This window comes from Acytostelium subglobosum (genome assembly GCF_000787575.1).
Source record: "Acytostelium subglobosum LB1 DNA, scaffold: scaffold7, whole genome shotgun sequence".
Classification (NCBI taxonomy): Eukaryota; Evosea; class Eumycetozoa; order Acytosteliales; family Acytosteliaceae; genus Acytostelium; species Acytostelium subglobosum.
Genome location: NW_012236526.1, coordinates 1,018,359 through 1,035,270, shown reverse-complemented (window position 1 = coordinate 1,035,270; position 16,912 = coordinate 1,018,359). Strand labels below are relative to the sequence as shown.

The following is a 16,912-nucleotide window of genomic DNA, read 5'->3' as shown; positions in this document are numbered from 1 at the left end:
CGGCGGCAATGGCTTCGTTGGTTGGTGTCTATCATCGAGGAGAGAGCCATGGTTGAATGTCCCTGGGAGTGGTAGCCGTGGTGGATTGGACGACTGCCTGACACTTACTGCCTGCCCGCGGGCATGTGTGTATACTTTGAAGGATACACTCTAGAAATGGACCGGTCATGTCTTACTGTCTGTTGACGGACGACTACCATTGATTCCTTTAAGATCAACTACCTCCTTCTCCAACTCCTTGATCCTTCTATCTCTGTCTTGTATGATCTTGATCAATGATTCAATGTCCATTGATCGATAGTCGGCAACTACACTCGTGTTATCATTAATGTCATTTTTGGCAGCATGGACAGTTGGAGTAGTAGGTGTTGGAGTAGTAGTAGTGTCCTCTGATCTCATAATAATTGGTAACCAATTCTTGATGATATCCTCTGTCGATGGTCTGACACTTGGGTCAGATGACAACATCATTCCTATCAACTTGCTCTCATTCTTATACTTCCTCTGTGTCTCTTCCGGTATGATACCCTCCCTTTGATTGATTGATTAAGAAGAGTCAGTACCATACTCATTCATTCACTCATCCATCATCAACATCGTTAATACATACTTTAACATTCTTATGACCTCTGACCTCTCTGACATTGTGTTAAAGTCATAGAGTAGTTCGAATAGGATGATGCCAAGACTGTAGATGTCCACTTTGTTGGAGTAGGCATTGCCTTTGATCTGCTCGGGACTGGCGTAGGTCAGCGTGCCAATACCATGTGTGTTGTTGGCACCGTTTATAGAGTTGGCCAACATTACATTGCCGAGTTCCTTCATCATGTTCTCGTGGAGGCCTCCCGCCACGCCATTCATCGTCGACAGTGGGATGTCCTTGACCAGGCCAAAGTCGCCAATCTTTACAATCAACTCCTTGGTCATGAATATGTTGGCTGGCTTGATGTCCCTGTGCACCATGCCCTTTGAATGAATATAATTCAAACCAGACAGTATCTGTTTGAATATTGACAGTCTTGATTGAGCGCGCATGTTGTTGTCCATGTTGTTGGTACTACTGCTGATGCTGATTCCGATGTTGTTGATGCCAGAACGATTGTCTAGCCACTCTCTAAGTGTCTTTCCTTCACAATGTTGTGTCTGGACATAGAGTGAGTACCTTATCTTAGGCAACTTGTTCAAGGTGAGCAGTTGACTGAGATTGTTGTAGCTGTTGGTCTTTGCTATTCGCGAATCATATGGCACCAATTTGTTATTGCTGTTGGGACTGCTGTCCGGTCCACCTTTGCTATTCGTCGTGAGCTCCTCGACAGCTCGAGAGCTGTCATCGTCAAACAGATTCTCTGAAGCGTTGATGGCAGAGGAGTCGCTCAGCAGATCATCGTCGTCATCGTCGTCATCGTCAAAGTCAGCCGAGAGATTCTCTGCTGTCTCCATACTGCCCTCGACTGAGCTGTACTGGTTGGACAGATCGCCGCCAGCCTGTAGCTGTGTGTTCAGCTCGACCCAGGCATGATAGTATCGCAGGATGTTCTTGTGGTCGAGACGCGCCAAAGCCTTGACCTCGCGCAGCACCTTTTCAATCTTGGTGTTGACCATCTGCGAGCCGAGGCTGACGCTAAAGTTGATCTTCTTGACGGCATAGTTGCAATTGTCCAGGTTGTTGCGCGATAGATGCACCGTTCCAAAGCCACCGCTGCCCAGTCGCGAGATCTCGGTGAACTCCTTGCGGTATCGATTGTCCAGCGGCGTCATCACCATCTGGTTGCCGACCACGCCGCCCAGCAGCGCGGCACCGGTGCCCGTGGGCGGGTCCAGTATCAGGCCGTTGGTCATTGCAAAGGCCTGCATGAAAACTGTTCGGTAGTGTTCCAGGAAGAAGTCCTTGAAGCGTTGTGATTGAATGAGTGTTGGCGAGAGGTTCTCCAACTCCACGGACACCACATTCCTCACGAACGAAGCCAACTTATTCTGATCAATTGTCGCCGTACCATTCTGATTGACAAAGTTCTCAGTCAACATCATCTTTAACATTATCCTCTTTTGTGATGCTATATCCTCTGTTCACGTAATTGATTGATTGAGTGAGTGATTGATTCGTCATATGATCAATTGATGTTGATACACACTTGCAGAGTCAATGAGTGAGACTACTTTGTCAAAGCTATCTTGGGTGGATGTGATGTTGTTGTAGGTCTTGGTCAACACGATTGGTGCTTCAGAGGAGGAGGATGATACATCTGATGCATCTGAATGAATGGATGATATCAAACCAGGACGGAATGTATTTGCAACATCATCGACTGATGCAAAGCTATCTGCACTAACATCGTTGTTATCGTCATCGTCCACATCGACATGTGGTGTATCATCATCATCTGCATCATCTACATTATCATCCAAATCATCATCGTCTTGTTCCAAGTCATCCTCGTCCTCTACACAATCATCATCATCATCATCGAGCTCATCATCAAGCTCCTTGCCATCACTATCACTAAAGTATAGTTCTTGTATATAGTTATGTCTAAGTGGTTGTTGTTGTTGTTGTTGTTCATGTAGCATAACATCAACATGATTGGCTGAATGGCCTAGGCCATCAACAACCTTATAATTATTATTATTATTATTTATACAATCATCCTCATCTTGTTTGATATTAATATGTGTTGTTGTTATATCTTGTTGTTGATTCTGTATCATTGATTGTTTAGACTAAACAAAATACAACAACATATTAATAATAATACACAATACTAATACTAATAATAATAATAACAATATATATCTGTTAGTTCTTATATTTATGTGTAGAATGAATGATTCATTCAATTATTGAGCCACATGTAATTGTTGAGTCATATATTCCAAACAGTTTCCCACCAAAACCCTTCTCTGCAACCACATCTCCTGCCTCGTCACATGACTTGTGTTACCAACACAAAAGTAATAAGATTGTAAATTCCAACGAGAATCTAGATAGTTTTCAAGTCAATTAATCTATCAATTTATCGATCAAACAAGTTATAAAATAGAATCAATTATTTGTTATATATTATAATAGTTGGTCGTTAATTATCTCTCGCCTCATCACACTACTCTTGGTCAACAATGAATGAATCTCGTTGAAGTGCAACTACACCCAATGTTTTTTTTTGAAGATACAGGAGGTCTTGACTTCCAACCCCTCTTTGGTTAAAGGTCACGTCTGACGCTCATTCATTCATTCTATTCATTCGTTCATATTACATATTTAGAGAGATATAATATTATATATATATATATACATACGTATATCCAAACATATATGTGAGATAGTTAAGAGGATATGTATCATATATTCTCATCAAATATTTCACAACATATAGGTGGTGGAGCAACAGCTGCTGGAGGCAATCGAGCAACAGCAACAGCAACAGAGTTAAGTGAGATAAAGAGGAGATTCAATGGCAAGATATGGTTCATTATAGTGTTTGGAATAATATTCCATGCAGTGTTCACTTTATCCATATTCGATATCTACTTCCGATCTCCGCTAGTCCATGGAATGACTCCACATCACATCAATCATTACACCAATGTTCAGCCACCAGCTCAACGTCTTGTACTATTCGTAGGTGAGTAGTTGTCGTAATAGTAGTAACGTCACTAGTGATGGACGACATGTTCTAACTCACTCAATGGAATCATTCCAATCAATCACATGACAGCTGATGGATTGAGAGCTGATAAATTCTTTGAAATGGAGGATGGAGTTAGTCGCGCACCTTTTATGAGATCGATTGTGGAGCAACAGGGAGCATGGGGAGTCAGTCATACGAGAGTGCCGACAGAGACTCGTCCTGGACACGTGGCACTTATTGCTGGCTTCTACGAAGATGTTAGCGCAGTGACCAAGGGCTGGAAGTCCAACCCTGTCGAGTTTGATCATCTGTTCAATGAGTCGCGACACTCTTGGGGCTACGGCTCGCCCGACATCCTACCAATGTTCTCGGATCAGGTGGATCACATGGCGTCTGAGTCATACCCACCCGAGGCCGAGAACTTTGCCAGCGAGGCATCCGAGCTAGACACGTGGGTCTTTGACAAGATCGAGCAGCTGTTTGACAATGCCACCAAGGACGAGCAGTTGATGCGCCAGATCAAGTCGGACAAGGTTGTGATCTTTTTGCATCTTCTGGGCTTGGACACCAACGGCCACGCCTACCGCCCCACCTCGCAAGAGTACTATGACAACATTCGCCTGGTGGACAAGGGCATCCAAAAGACGGTCAAGCTGATCGAGGACTTTTACAACGATCATAGGACGGCCTACGTCTTTACCAGCGATCATGGCATGAGCAACAAAGGCAGTCATGGTGATGGCGAGCGCGCCAACACTGAAACGCCCATCGTGGCCTGGGGCAGCGGCGTGCGCGGCCCCCTCTCCTACAAGTTCCAAATGGAGAACATCACACGTCTGCGTGGCAAGGGTCGCGAGTACCTCGCCGTCGATTCAGACACACCATCCAACTGGCAGCTTGGCAACCTCATGCGTTCCGATGTCAGTCAGGCAGACATTGCGCCACTAATGTCCACACTCATCGGTGTGCCATGTCCACTCAACTCTGTTGGAGTACTACCCACCGACTATCTTGGTACCGACGCCAAGTACACATCATATGCACTCTACAGCAATATGTTACAAATATGGGAGATGTATAGACTGAAGTCTGGTAAGGTTCATTCAATCTTATTTGGATTGATTGATCATTGACACTAACTTGATCACCTACCTATATTTAGACACAAAGAGAGAGAGTAGCATGATGTTTAGTCCATTTACAAAGTTGAACGATGCTCAACAAAGACTGAGCAATATCAAGGTATACCTGGATACAGCTCAATATGAGGATGCACAATTGGCCTGTCACGAACTGATTGATCTATGTCTTCAAGGTCTAAACTATTTCCAAACGTAAGACGATGATATATCCAGGTTGGCCATTTCAATCAATCAATCACTCACTCATTCAATCAAACATATTCAGATATGACCGACCATTCCTTATGACTATGATCACATTGGGATACTTTGGATGGATTATAACACTATCACTATATGTCATGAACAACTACACCGAGGTTGGATCAAAGGCAGACAGGGAACAAGTGAAGCAACTCCTTCCTACATTGGTATGTTGTTTGCGCCATATGCTTGGGAATGACACAACCACACCTTACTTACTCATCACCCCGACCAACTACCACAGGACAAGATATCAAACCTATTGATTGCATTACTATCACTGGCGTTGTATGGATACTTGTTGGCGAACGAATCACCTGTGCTTTATTACCTCTATTGCACATTTGTTATATTCTTTTGGGGCAAGACTATCCCTGCCAATGTGTTGCCAGCCTACCTCTTTATGCAAGAATACTTTAATAGTGCCACCACTGCGACACGTGACAATTCAGCCAGGTCCAAGGTGGTGAACAACTTTATCCTATTATCCATTGGTGCCGTCATTGTTATGGAACTGCTGGTTGTTGCCTACTTTGATCGTCGCGTTCTCTCCTTCCTCTATGTACTGCTGGCATTGGTCTCGATCAAAATCAACAACTCTGTCAGTCCATTGCAAAGAATGGTTTGGATTGGATCATGTTTGTTAATGTCCATCTTCCCATCATTGCCCATTGACTATGGTAATGCAACCAATCTTGTGTAAGTAGTCTTGGTCATCGTCATCCTGAGCCAACACTAACATGTCAATCAATCAATCATAGATGTTTGGGTGGAGTATTAACAGTTGTGATGGCACTGGTTGCACAAACATTTGGACCATTCACATCGACAACATCTACACGCTCACCAACAAATGGAGGAATGGTCCAGTCATCACAACAACCAAAGATAACACAGTATATATTGATGGCAGCGATTGCATTATCAGCATGGCTAGTATACACAACGGACAGTGCCCTGGTTAAAAAGACTGGTCTACCATACTTTAACCAAATCACCAGTTGGATATTGTTGGTGGCAAGCTTTGTCACATTAGCACTACTCAAGGGCAAACACTACTTTGATCACTGGATCTATCTATGTCTCTCACTCTGCATCCCATTCGTATTACTAAGTATCTCTTACGAGACACTGTTCTACTGCTTCTTTGTCATCAACCTTTCCCTGTGGATGTACACTGAGCTCAAACTTGAGCGTAAGGATGGACGACCAACATCAGCAGCCGCCCTGGCAACAACAGACACAATCACTCATAATGATATCAAGAGAGCGATCATATATGTATGTAATGTTGTTTGATTGTGAACACACCAATCATACTAACATATATTATAATTTAGATATTCTTTTGTTATATTGGATTCTTTGGAGTTGGAAACATTGCTAGTATTAGTAGCTTTGAGATCTCATCCACTTATAGATTCACAACGATATTCGATCCATTCTTGATGAGTGCATTGTTGTTGATCAAGATATTCATTCCATTGTTGTTGGTGGCCATCTCGTTCTCGTTGCTCAACAACAGTTTGAACATTCCACGTCCGGCCAGCTTTTTGCTGGTGATGGCGCTGACCGATTTGATGAATATCAACTTCTTCTTTTTGGTCAAGGACACTGGCAGTTGGCTAGAGATTGGCATCAGCATCAGTCATTATGCAATCTCCAATGCATTCATCATCCTCCAGCTACTTTTGTTTGCCGTGTCGTCCTCCCTGATCCCCACTGAGGTTTCAAATAGGATAATGCTTGCCAATAATAAACTGAAGCAATAACTATTTTCAAATTAATCAATTAATTAATTTCAACCATTTTTTCAAAAGAATAAAATATTTTCATCAATGTGGTGAACCTTGATGAAGTTTTTCCATCATGTTATCAGGTTAGCAGTTAAATAAGGGGCTATTTGGTGAGCCAGTCCGGGATGCTGACAGGTGGCATTGAGTGGTGGTGCCAGTCAAGGTGGAATTGTTTGACGATGCCGTCTAACACCGCTTGAATGGCTCCTCATTTTTTGAGCGCTATGAGCCTCTCCAGTGCTGACTCCCACTGGGCCTGGACCACAGTGGATAGGTAGCATGAGAAGTGGGAGCGCTTGTACAACGGCGGTGGCTCGTCGTGTTTGACCTTATTGCGCAGGGTCCAGGTGAATCTCATCATGATGGCAGTCATCGTGGCGGAAATATTGTCCGAGTGGGGCTGCGCGTGGATGTTGAGGTTGTCGATCAGCCAGGGTCGGGACCGGTCGAGTTCTGCCATGGCCAGTTCGTACTCAAGAGAGAGTGCAGTGGACCTTGGGCAGGTGAAGAAGATGTGGTAGCTGCTCTCTAGCTCCCCACGTGGGGCACCCTCCAATTTTTGATAAAATCAACATTGAAAAGAGAGTTTTTCCAGCATGTTATCAGGTTAGCTCAGTTGGCAGAGCGTAGGTCTCATAATCCTAAGGTCGTGAGTTCAATCCTCCCACTTGATATCCTCTTCCTTTTTTTTTTTATTTTTTTTTTATTTTTTTTTGAAACGGCAGAGGTGGTCTCAACCTCTGGGACATAGAACTTAGAGCCCTGGCCTACAAGATTTGGGTTTATAACAGAGCGCTTAACCTCTCGTTACAATCCTCAGTCGGCTATCTGGACTCATGGAGAACACAGCACCTCATTGCGTCCAGGATGCTCTCCACTACGTTCAGCCCCAACTTCAAAACGTTCTACACCCCATGATCCGAAATTCAGACAGAACTACTTCCACAGACACTGCGATAAGCTCCCGCTGGTGGATAAGGACGGTTCCATACTGTCCATCAGAGCTATATACACGCTGCTATGGAAGTCCAAATACGGCTCTATCAGGTGGACAGAGGGTCAACAACGACTCCGACTCCACATTAGGTCCTGGTCACACGCGACCATCGACATCTCCAAGAAGGGTGACAATCTACCTTTCGTCCACATCATCGCTGCAATCATCCAGAACAGAAATAGCCCGTACCTTCAATTAGTACCATTTATTAATGCTTCAATTAATAAACTATCCTTGTATAAAGTTTAAAAAAAAAAGCGATTAATTTACTTTTATACACCTACCAAGATATTGCTATTGTAATTGTCCTATTAGTATAATTGATATATTCCATACTGATTGCCAAAGTAAACAATGGCCAAAGTACATTCCCAAGTTTACTTTGATCTTTTATTATTATATGAAGATTGATAAAAATGGCAAACATCAGATCAGCACTCACCATATGGACTATAGTTTGAAGTGTGAATGGATGGGTTGCGGGCTACTAGGCCGGCAAATGATGGCATTAAGAGTCTGGCAACCGTTTTAAAGGGAGTCTCTGAAGATGCACTGGATGATCTCTGCTGCTCTTATGTCGATAAGTCAAAGAAATATCTTATTAAACCATACGAAAAGGCCACTCAACATTTTATAGAGGAAGTCTCTAGCACAAACAAACTACTTGGGCTATTTGAAACAAAATCGTCAAAGGCAGCAAAAACTGGAAAAAGCAAAAGGAAAGAGGCTCCAACTACATCAGCAACCCGAGAATCAAAGAAGGGGAGGAAATAAGAAAGAAATAAAATAATCAAAATTACAAAATAAAATACAAAATAAAACAACAATTAACCAACCAATTAATAAAATTAATGTTTAATTTTGATCATAGCCAGCGGCTTCTGGATGTGAATATTGGTGGTCATAGTCATCGTCGTCTTGGTACTCATAGTTAAATGTAGTAGTTCCGCAACTGGGATCCAATGACAAGACAAATTGGAATTGACCATTCCAGAAGTTGCTGTTCTCATTCTCAACTACGGCAACGGCTTTGTGAGGACCATTCCGCTCCAGCAAAATATTGGGATTGGTTGAGTACCTGATGACATGTACCGGAGATTCGTTGTGCTTGAATTTGAGAGTTTGTTGAAGGAAAGTGAAGTTTTCTGCTGGAAGGAGGTGTGGAGAGTCGTCACAGAGATTTTTTGGAAGCTCTAAGGTGATGAATTTATCGCCATTAATCCACCCAGCTGCAGTCATCCTGACAATAAGAGAATATAGAGAGACTCCATTGACAGCCAAGTTGAGTTCATGTAGAAAGCTAACTTGCAAAAGGTTCCCAATACAGTCTGGATCAAAGCAATCAAAGCTTGACTCGAAACAAAGGACCTTGATCGGAATGCTTTGTATGAGCAAGTGAAGATGACTTACAATGACTTTGGCATTGTTTAATAGTGCTTGATGAAAGCGGATGGTGAGGGTGGAAAGCTTAAAGCTGTCGGGCCTTTGAACACTTTGCTCATGTATTGCAATGAGTTGTTGATAAAGGTTACAGTCGCGCCTTGATGAAAGATGGAGAGAATGTAGTTGCGGGAAGATTCTTGACTCATTCATGCTGATCTGTAGATGCCGGAGGTTTTGTTTGGATGAAATGATGTCAATGAATTGGGATCCGTTGATGTGGCCAAGAGAGAGAGATTCAAGTGTGTCATTCCCGTCCAAGTATCGAAAAAATGATGGCTTGTAGTCTTTCCAATCGGACCGATTTGCCAGGAATAAGTCCAGACGGCGCAGCGTTTGATTATGAGAGAGTACATTAAAGAACGACTCTGGATCTTGGAGAATAAAACGATTCTTGTATGTCGCGCCGTGGTCCGCCTGATCACTACCAAGTATCAAAGAGGTCAATCGATTGATAATTGCTGGCTCATTTAGAATATCGCCAAATGGGCCTTGACCAACAAGTGAGAGTGAGGTGAGATGCTCGAACTTTCCAGAGAAGGAAACCGTTGGAGATGTGACCCCCCCGATATCTCGCTCAGAGTTGGTCGTGATGCACAGAGATTGTAGTTTCAGAGATGACGACGGATGAGGCACATCTACGATCATCTTCATGATGTCGCAAGTGTACGATGGTGCCACGCTAGCCAATGACAAGTGTCTGAGAGTCGAAGCATGGTGAATGATCTTGGATAGGGATGAAAAGGCAATTCTAAAGCAGATTGTCAGTTCGAGAGTTTGTATAGATTTAAGTAGCTGAGTAAAACATGATGACTGCTCCCACAGCACTCTGTATTCGATTCTTGCGTGACTCGGATACTTGAGCACACAGTACATGGAGTTGAGATGACCTATAACACTCTGACAATATTGCTTGGTCTTTGCAACATTGCTTTGTGTCCATGAGAAGTCGATGAATGTGTAGTGATGTGCTACTACTTTGAAGCAATGCCAGGATATCAAAGCAAGTGCCAGCTTGAATCGCACACCCAACCTTGGGTCTCTCAAAAGAAATGACAAAATCTTGTCTACAACTTGTTGGTGCATGCTTGTTGCTTGTTTGTGTGTAGTTATTAGTTATATGTTATGTGCTGCTCTGTTGTCAAATGAAAAAAGTGCTCCCCTTCAATACACCCACACCCATGATGACATGTACTTGAATGCCAGTCTTGATCCAGAACAATATTATCCATTGTACAAACAGTCACAATAGATGTTACTATATTAATAGATGTATGGATAGTTTCCTGCTGGTAGTTTGTTGTTTGAAGACAAGGTCACAAATTGAATGGATATTATGGACAATCAATTGAGAAAGTATAACAAACTTGCCAATGACATTAGGCTACTACACCACGCGTGAAGAAACTACCTTTAGGCATTTCTAGCATGAGCCTCCAAGAGATAGACGACACAGCCCAAGAGCTTCTTGCCATACTCAATGTCCAAGAACTCATTTGGTCCGTGAGCATTGGACTGTGGACCAAGGAGACCTGTGATGATGAATTGAGCCTTTGGGAACTTGGCACCAAGCATACCCATGAATGGGATCCTAAAAGTATTAATTGATTGATTGATTATAGTTAGTATGATATTGATCGTGACTTTAAAAGATATATTTAGACTTACGTTCCACCCTCTCCAAAGAAGACGTGTGGCTTTCCAAAGAAATGGTTGGAAGCCTCACCAAGAGAGGTCAAGAGCCATTGGTCGAGGGCTGGGGCATCCCATCCGTTGGCAGACTTGTCAATCTTAAAGGTGACGGTGGCTCCGTAGGGTGGGTCCTTCTCGAGGGCCTCCTTGATGGCCTTGCCAGCGGCCTGTCCGTCGAGGCTTGGTGGCATACGGAAAGAGAGCTTGACAGAGGTCTTGGTTCTCATGACGTTACCGGCGCTGGTCAGTGCTGGGATACCATCGACTCCAGTGACACACATTGTTGGCTTCCAGGTCTTGTTGATGAGGAGCTTGACAATGTCCTTGGAGACTGGCTGGGTCTTGCCCTCCCAGAAGAACTCAGTGTAGACAGTGTCACCGAGGATCTCTGCGCAGGTCTTGGTCTCCTCGACACGGTAGCCTGGGATCTCAACGTGCAAGTCCTTCAACAGAATCTCACCAGTGCTGTTGTCCTCAATACGGTCCAATACCTGACGAAGTACACGGAATGATGATGGGCAGATACCGCTGGATAACAATCAAGTTAATATACATGTGCGACATGATATGTTGTTATGTATATACATACGATGCTGAACCAGAGTGACTGGCTTGCTCCAACACCTTGATGGTGAGATCTCCAGTGAGGACACCACGAAGACTGGCAGTCATCCAGAGTTGGTCGTAGTTTCCACAGCCAGAGTCGAGACAGACAACGAGGTTGGGCTCACCAATCTCTTTTTCAAACTTGTCAATGTACTGTGGCAAGTGAATGCTTCCACTCTCCTCTGAACCCTCAATCAAGATGACGTATCTGTCATGTGGAATGTCTAATTATATATGTTAGTTAGTCGTCGTCTTGTGTAGTTGATTGATTGATTGGTATACATACTCTGAGCCTTGAGAGCTTGGATAGCAGCAATGGAACCAAAGGTTGAGTATCCATCATCGGCACCACCACGTCCATAAAGCTACATTGGACCGACAGATTATGTTAGCAAAGTTGAATGAGTCATGACTTGTGTCATATAAACTTACACGCTTGTTCTTGATGACAGCCTTGTATGGGTGGAGTCCCTCTGCCCAGTCGTCGGTTAAGGGTGGCTGCTTGTCCATGTGTCCGTACAACAAGACGTTCTTTGGGTTGGTCTTGGTTGGCTCAACGATAGCCAAGATGATTGGGGAGATTCCCTCAATACGCTTGATCTCACAAGAGAGACCTGGCACATTCTGAGCCAATACCCAGTCGGCCAACAACTTGATAGCCTGCTCGGTGTAACCATTGGTTGCCCACTCACTGTGTATATTTAATCAGTCAGTTAGTTAGTAAGATTGATTGATTGAGTGATTGAGATGGATGCGATGGGATACATTACCTGTCGTAGAGTGGAGATTGGTTTGGGATCTCAATGTACTTTGACAGAGTTGGGATGATGGTGTTCTCCCATGCGTTGTTTGAGAACTCAGTAACCTTCTTAATGTCCAATGCTGACATGTTTGTTGTAGTCGTTGTTGTTATTATTTATATGTGTAGAATAAGATAGACACAATGAATGAGGTGGATAGAATGTTCAAAACAGAACTTGATGACAAAGGAATGAGTGCGATGTTCATCCTCAAATTGAACAGAAGGTGGTTTTTTGGGATTCTCCTTTTTTATCTTGGGCCAGGTCCCTGTGTGTGTTGTCAATCAATCAGATATTCAGTGGTTGGGCCAAGTATTGGATACGCGTCCAATATCCCAATCTAGGTGTAGATTGGTCTGGACAATGATCAATATCTTTATTAGGAGAGAGTGATAGTCCAAATATATACAATGGTAAACCAAGATTGACTTATCGATTGATAGATTGATTGATCAGACTTAGAAATAATCTTCATCAGAGCTACTCTGGTCTTCATCAGTTTCAGTGATTTCGTCATCGTCGTCATCGTCATCGTCGTCGTCATCATCATCATTGTTTTGATGGTTTGGCCAATGATGACCTCCACCATAATCATCATAGTCATCATAATCTTCGTCTTCATCACCGTCAAAATCATAATCTATCTCATCATCTTCATCATCCTCATCCTCATCCTCATCCTCCTCATCTTCGTCTTCCTCGTCTTCCTCGTCCTCCTCATCACTTGCATGGACTGCCAGATGTGCTTTCAGATGGTTGACCAAGTCGGAATCAAATTCATCATCTTCATCATCTTCATCATCTTCATCTTCATCATCATCATCATCATCTTCTTCATCTTCCTCATCTTCGTCTTGATAATCCTGATCATGGTCATAGTGATGGTGTCCATGGTAGTGATCATCATCATCATCATCATCATCATCAGACTCTTGATATGATGCATCTACATCGTCCTCGGGAACAGTGTCATCGTCCAACTCTCCAAATGAATATGTTTTGAGGTCCCTTATGTACATGTGTAGGAACTTCATCATGTGCTTTGAATCAACTATTCCTCCACGCATGTCATCCAGCATCAGTAGTGTCCACCTCTCGCTCAGTGGCCTCAGCTCGAGTGTCTCAAACTTGTTTGGTGCATGATTGAACTGAAGATGTCTGATGCTGTCGCCCTTGATCGTGTGATGACCGGCAAACGATGGTTGGAGCACTGCGTCGCCCTCGAGGATCAGTCGTCGCACAGAAGGTATATCCTCCTCCTGGATGTGGTAGGGATAGGAGTCGGACATCAGCTTTAGCTCAGTGACTGACTCGGGGATGGAGCCTTTCTTGAAGGGCTGACTGAACCCGAATCCAAACGTGATGCTCGTGAGCGACGATGGGAACATGCCTCTGGGAACCTGTTGGTTGAATGAATCGCCAAAACTGATTGATTTGAGCGTTGAGGGAAGCGCACCATGTTTGAGTAGTCGATTAAAGTCCTCGCCAAACACCAGCGTCTCCAAACCATCGGGCAAAGCACGCTTGGCAATCGTATGATTGAATGAAGCACCAAGCTCAAGTACCTTGATCTGCTTTGGGACATTGCCAGAGGGGATTTTCGTGTTAAAGTTGACGCCAGAGTTGATGTCTGTCACCGATGGAGGAATTGCTCCGGAAGGGAGCAAGAACTGCTCGCCAGCAAACTCAATCCTCTCGAGCTTCTCTCCAATCTTGAGCTCATTGAATGAATGTGGCTGCTCGTACTCTGAACCAAAGGAGAGATGGACTATAGTTGGCGGCAGTATATCCATCAATGATTGATTGAAATCATCGCCAAAGCTTAGACTGGTCAGCGATGAGGGAACTGATCCGGGTTCCAGTGGTTGATTGAAATGTCCACTAATGTCAAATGTGATTGTTGTTAGGGCTGGCGGGAGAACACCTGGATTCAGTGGGGAGTTGAAGAATAGGCCAAAGAATATCTCCTTGAGGTTGGAGGGCAAAGTGCCGATTTCCATCTCCTGATTGAATGTCTCGCCAAACGTTAGCTTGGTGAGGCTCTCGGGGAGGACACCGGGATCGATCGGTCTGTTAAAGCCATCGCTTATCAGTAGCTCTGTCAGACTGTTGGGCAGAGAGTTGGGCACCAGTGGACGATTAAAGTTCAGGCCCAGGTCCAGATAACGTAGCGTGTTTGGTAGATGGCCAGGCTTGATACGTGTGTGGAACTCGCCGTCCCTGAACGTCAGACTGGTCAGGCTGCTGGGCAGTACATTCTCCAGTGATCTGTTGTACTCTTGTCGAAACTCAATCGTCAGGACCGACTCGGGGATGGCACCTGGGTCGATCAGAGAGTTGAACTCATAGCCAAATATCAATGTCTTGATTGTCGGAGGGATCATACCCTTCCTAATACGACGATTGACCTCTGTAGAGAATTTTAGTGTAGTGATACTAGGTGATATTTTATAAGGTCTATATACTAAACACATGCATATGAGTTAGCAAGACGATGGGGATGGCTTGCCACAGACTCGTGGATGTACATACATATATGATGGACATGGTTAAAGTACTTAAAGTAACTGATGATTGTGTTTGGTTCACAGTCTTTGCTGTGATAGATCATGGTCTGGTCGGGACGTGCATCAAATGCTTCGTCAATCATTGGTCTGAAAGAGTTGAGTCTTATACGTGTACTTTGATAGAATGTTGTCGATAACCTTATCGACGATGGGTTCAGACTAAAGTACTTGTCCTTTTCCTCAAAGAATCTCTTTGACACCAATGCCAGACATATCCTATCAGCATTAGATTCAATGAATGAAACTATCTTTCTTAATAATATATGTGATAATGTTTCCATTATATATATATAATGTTTATATGTATTTATGTTTATAAGTATATTTATGTATTGTTGATGAAAGAATGAACTTGAACTGCTCAACAACACAAAGTATCTTGTTTGTAAAAATGGCAATCAATGTGGTCTTCATCCCAATTTTGGTGAAGTCAATCATTTGATTGACTAATGGGCTTCATTCATTAATATATATGATGGTACCTAAATTACTAGTAGTATTTGTATCACTGTCTCGTTTACTGATTACCAATATATCTACCCATAACGGTAATGTTATCTGAGATATATATATTTATTACTTCTTCATATTAAATATTCCATATTAATAAATAATGCATATTAATAGATCCATAAGATAAGTTAGAGAATAATATATATATTAATAATAAGTATAGTATATTAATACAAATAGTATACTATATCTATTGCAATGAAATGATAATAGAGTTAACCTACAGCTTGTTGTAAATGAACAGTTGAGTGTGAGAGGGGTTGTTTGATCAATCAGCAAGTTGTCACCTGATCAACAGGCAGATGGAGGGGGAGGCGGGCGAAGTCTAATCCAACTCTATCATCAACAATATAAACTTGTTTACCATTATTATATAACCATTCATTCATTCATTCTTTCTTACTTATACTAATAAACATAAAGATATATAATAATGTCATATAACTCATATAATAATAATGGAGGTGGAACAGTAGAAGGAGGATATTTGGAGAATGTTAATATGAACTATGTTGTATCTAGCATTGTATTCTCAATGGTATTTATGTACATTGAGAGGAGATCACAATACTTTGCAAGGTACTTTGGAGTTGAGAGACAATATATTGCATTGGATGCCAAGGGTCGTTCAAACTGGGATCAGTTGACTGTCTCACTAGTTCACGCCCTCATCGCAGTACCAATATCAATGAAGATAAACTATGACTCTGTTGGTGTATGTTTTCTAACCTCAATCAATCAAACTTAGTACTGACTATATATATCATCTTAAACAGCAAGACCCAGTATATTACTATAGTGATTTGATATATTACCAGTTTATCATATCAGGTGGATACTTCCTTTGGGATCTCAAAGTTGGATTGAGTGCACCAGACCTTGTTGGAAGAGTAATGGTATTCCATGCTTGTTGTGGAGTATTGGCAACACAATATGTCAATGTAAGTTGACACTCACGATCACTCTAGATCACTCATGATCACAAACTCATATCGTCATACATTTTAGTTACTTCATGGTGGACCATTATATGCATGCTTCACCGCCAAGTTGTTCCTGTATGAACTTAGTACGATACCGCTGAATATTAAGGGATTCCTACAGGTTGTCAATCCAAAGTCCAAGTTCTATGAATGGACATTGTTGTCATTTGCAGTGTCATTTATTTTGGTTCGTTGTATATGGGGAGTGTACACTACATTGAACATGCTCATCTATATCTATCCAACACTGGACTCATACCCAATGGACAAGAACATGGTGTTGATAGGTGAGACCATGGCAACATCATTGATGAACCTCTATTGGGGAGGTTTGATAATGACCAAAGTACTTCAACGTTTTGGTCGTCGACCATCTTCGACTTCATCATCTTCATCCAGCTCTTCATCCTCGAGAACATCTGGTATTTCAATAAAACATGATTGATTGATTGACTGACATTCCGAAACCATGTCAGTCTGTTGATCAGTGATTTGTACATATCCCTT

General features: G+C 42.7%; 5 protein-coding genes across 5 annotated transcripts; 2 read left to right on the top strand and 3 right to left on the bottom strand.

Moving 5' to 3' along the window:
• Nucleotides 1–165: 165 nt before the first annotated feature.
• Nucleotides 166–2,568, bottom strand: SAMD00019534_042960 (hypothetical protein; the record flags this gene model as incomplete). Its single annotated transcript, XM_012900801.1, has 3 exons — nucleotides 166–532; nucleotides 611–2,063; nucleotides 2,133–2,568. The coding sequence occupies 3 exons, from the start codon at nucleotides 2,566–2,568 to the stop codon at nucleotides 166–168; spliced, it is 2,256 nt and encodes a 751-aa protein (XP_012756255.1).
• An 868-nt stretch (nucleotides 2,569–3,436) lies between these two features.
• SAMD00019534_042950 (hypothetical protein) lies at nucleotides 3,437–6,310 on the top strand (the record flags this gene model as incomplete). Its single annotated transcript, XM_012900800.1, has 6 exons — nucleotides 3,437–3,620; nucleotides 3,714–4,718; nucleotides 4,789–4,960; nucleotides 5,034–5,178; nucleotides 5,256–5,710; nucleotides 5,773–6,310. Coding segments are annotated over 6 exons (2,499 nt in total), but the record flags the coding sequence as incomplete, so codon positions are not given.
• A 4,347-nt stretch (nucleotides 6,311–10,657) lies between these two features.
• Nucleotides 10,658–12,431, bottom strand: SAMD00019534_042940 (hypothetical protein; the record flags this gene model as incomplete). Its single annotated transcript, XM_012900799.1, has 6 exons — nucleotides 10,658–10,835; nucleotides 10,913–11,464; nucleotides 11,526–11,766; nucleotides 11,829–11,907; nucleotides 11,975–12,233; nucleotides 12,313–12,431. 6 exons carry the CDS (start codon nucleotides 12,429–12,431, stop codon nucleotides 10,658–10,660), a joined length of 1,428 nt encoding a protein of 475 aa, XP_012756253.1.
• A 369-nt stretch (nucleotides 12,432–12,800) lies between these two features.
• Nucleotides 12,801–15,190, bottom strand: SAMD00019534_042930 (hypothetical protein; the record flags this gene model as incomplete). Its single annotated transcript, XM_012900798.1, has 2 exons — nucleotides 12,801–14,806; nucleotides 14,875–15,190. The coding sequence occupies 2 exons, from the start codon at nucleotides 15,188–15,190 to the stop codon at nucleotides 12,801–12,803; spliced, it is 2,322 nt and encodes a 773-aa protein (XP_012756252.1).
• Nucleotides 15,191–15,924: 734 nt separating this feature from the next.
• SAMD00019534_042920 (hypothetical protein) lies at nucleotides 15,925–16,850 on the top strand (the record flags this gene model as incomplete). The annotated part of the gene is made up of 3 exons (XM_012900797.1): nucleotides 15,925–16,137; nucleotides 16,199–16,363; nucleotides 16,431–16,850. 3 exons carry the CDS (start codon nucleotides 15,925–15,927, stop codon nucleotides 16,848–16,850), a joined length of 798 nt encoding a protein of 265 aa, XP_012756251.1.
• Between the last annotated feature and the right edge of the window lie 62 nt (nucleotides 16,851–16,912).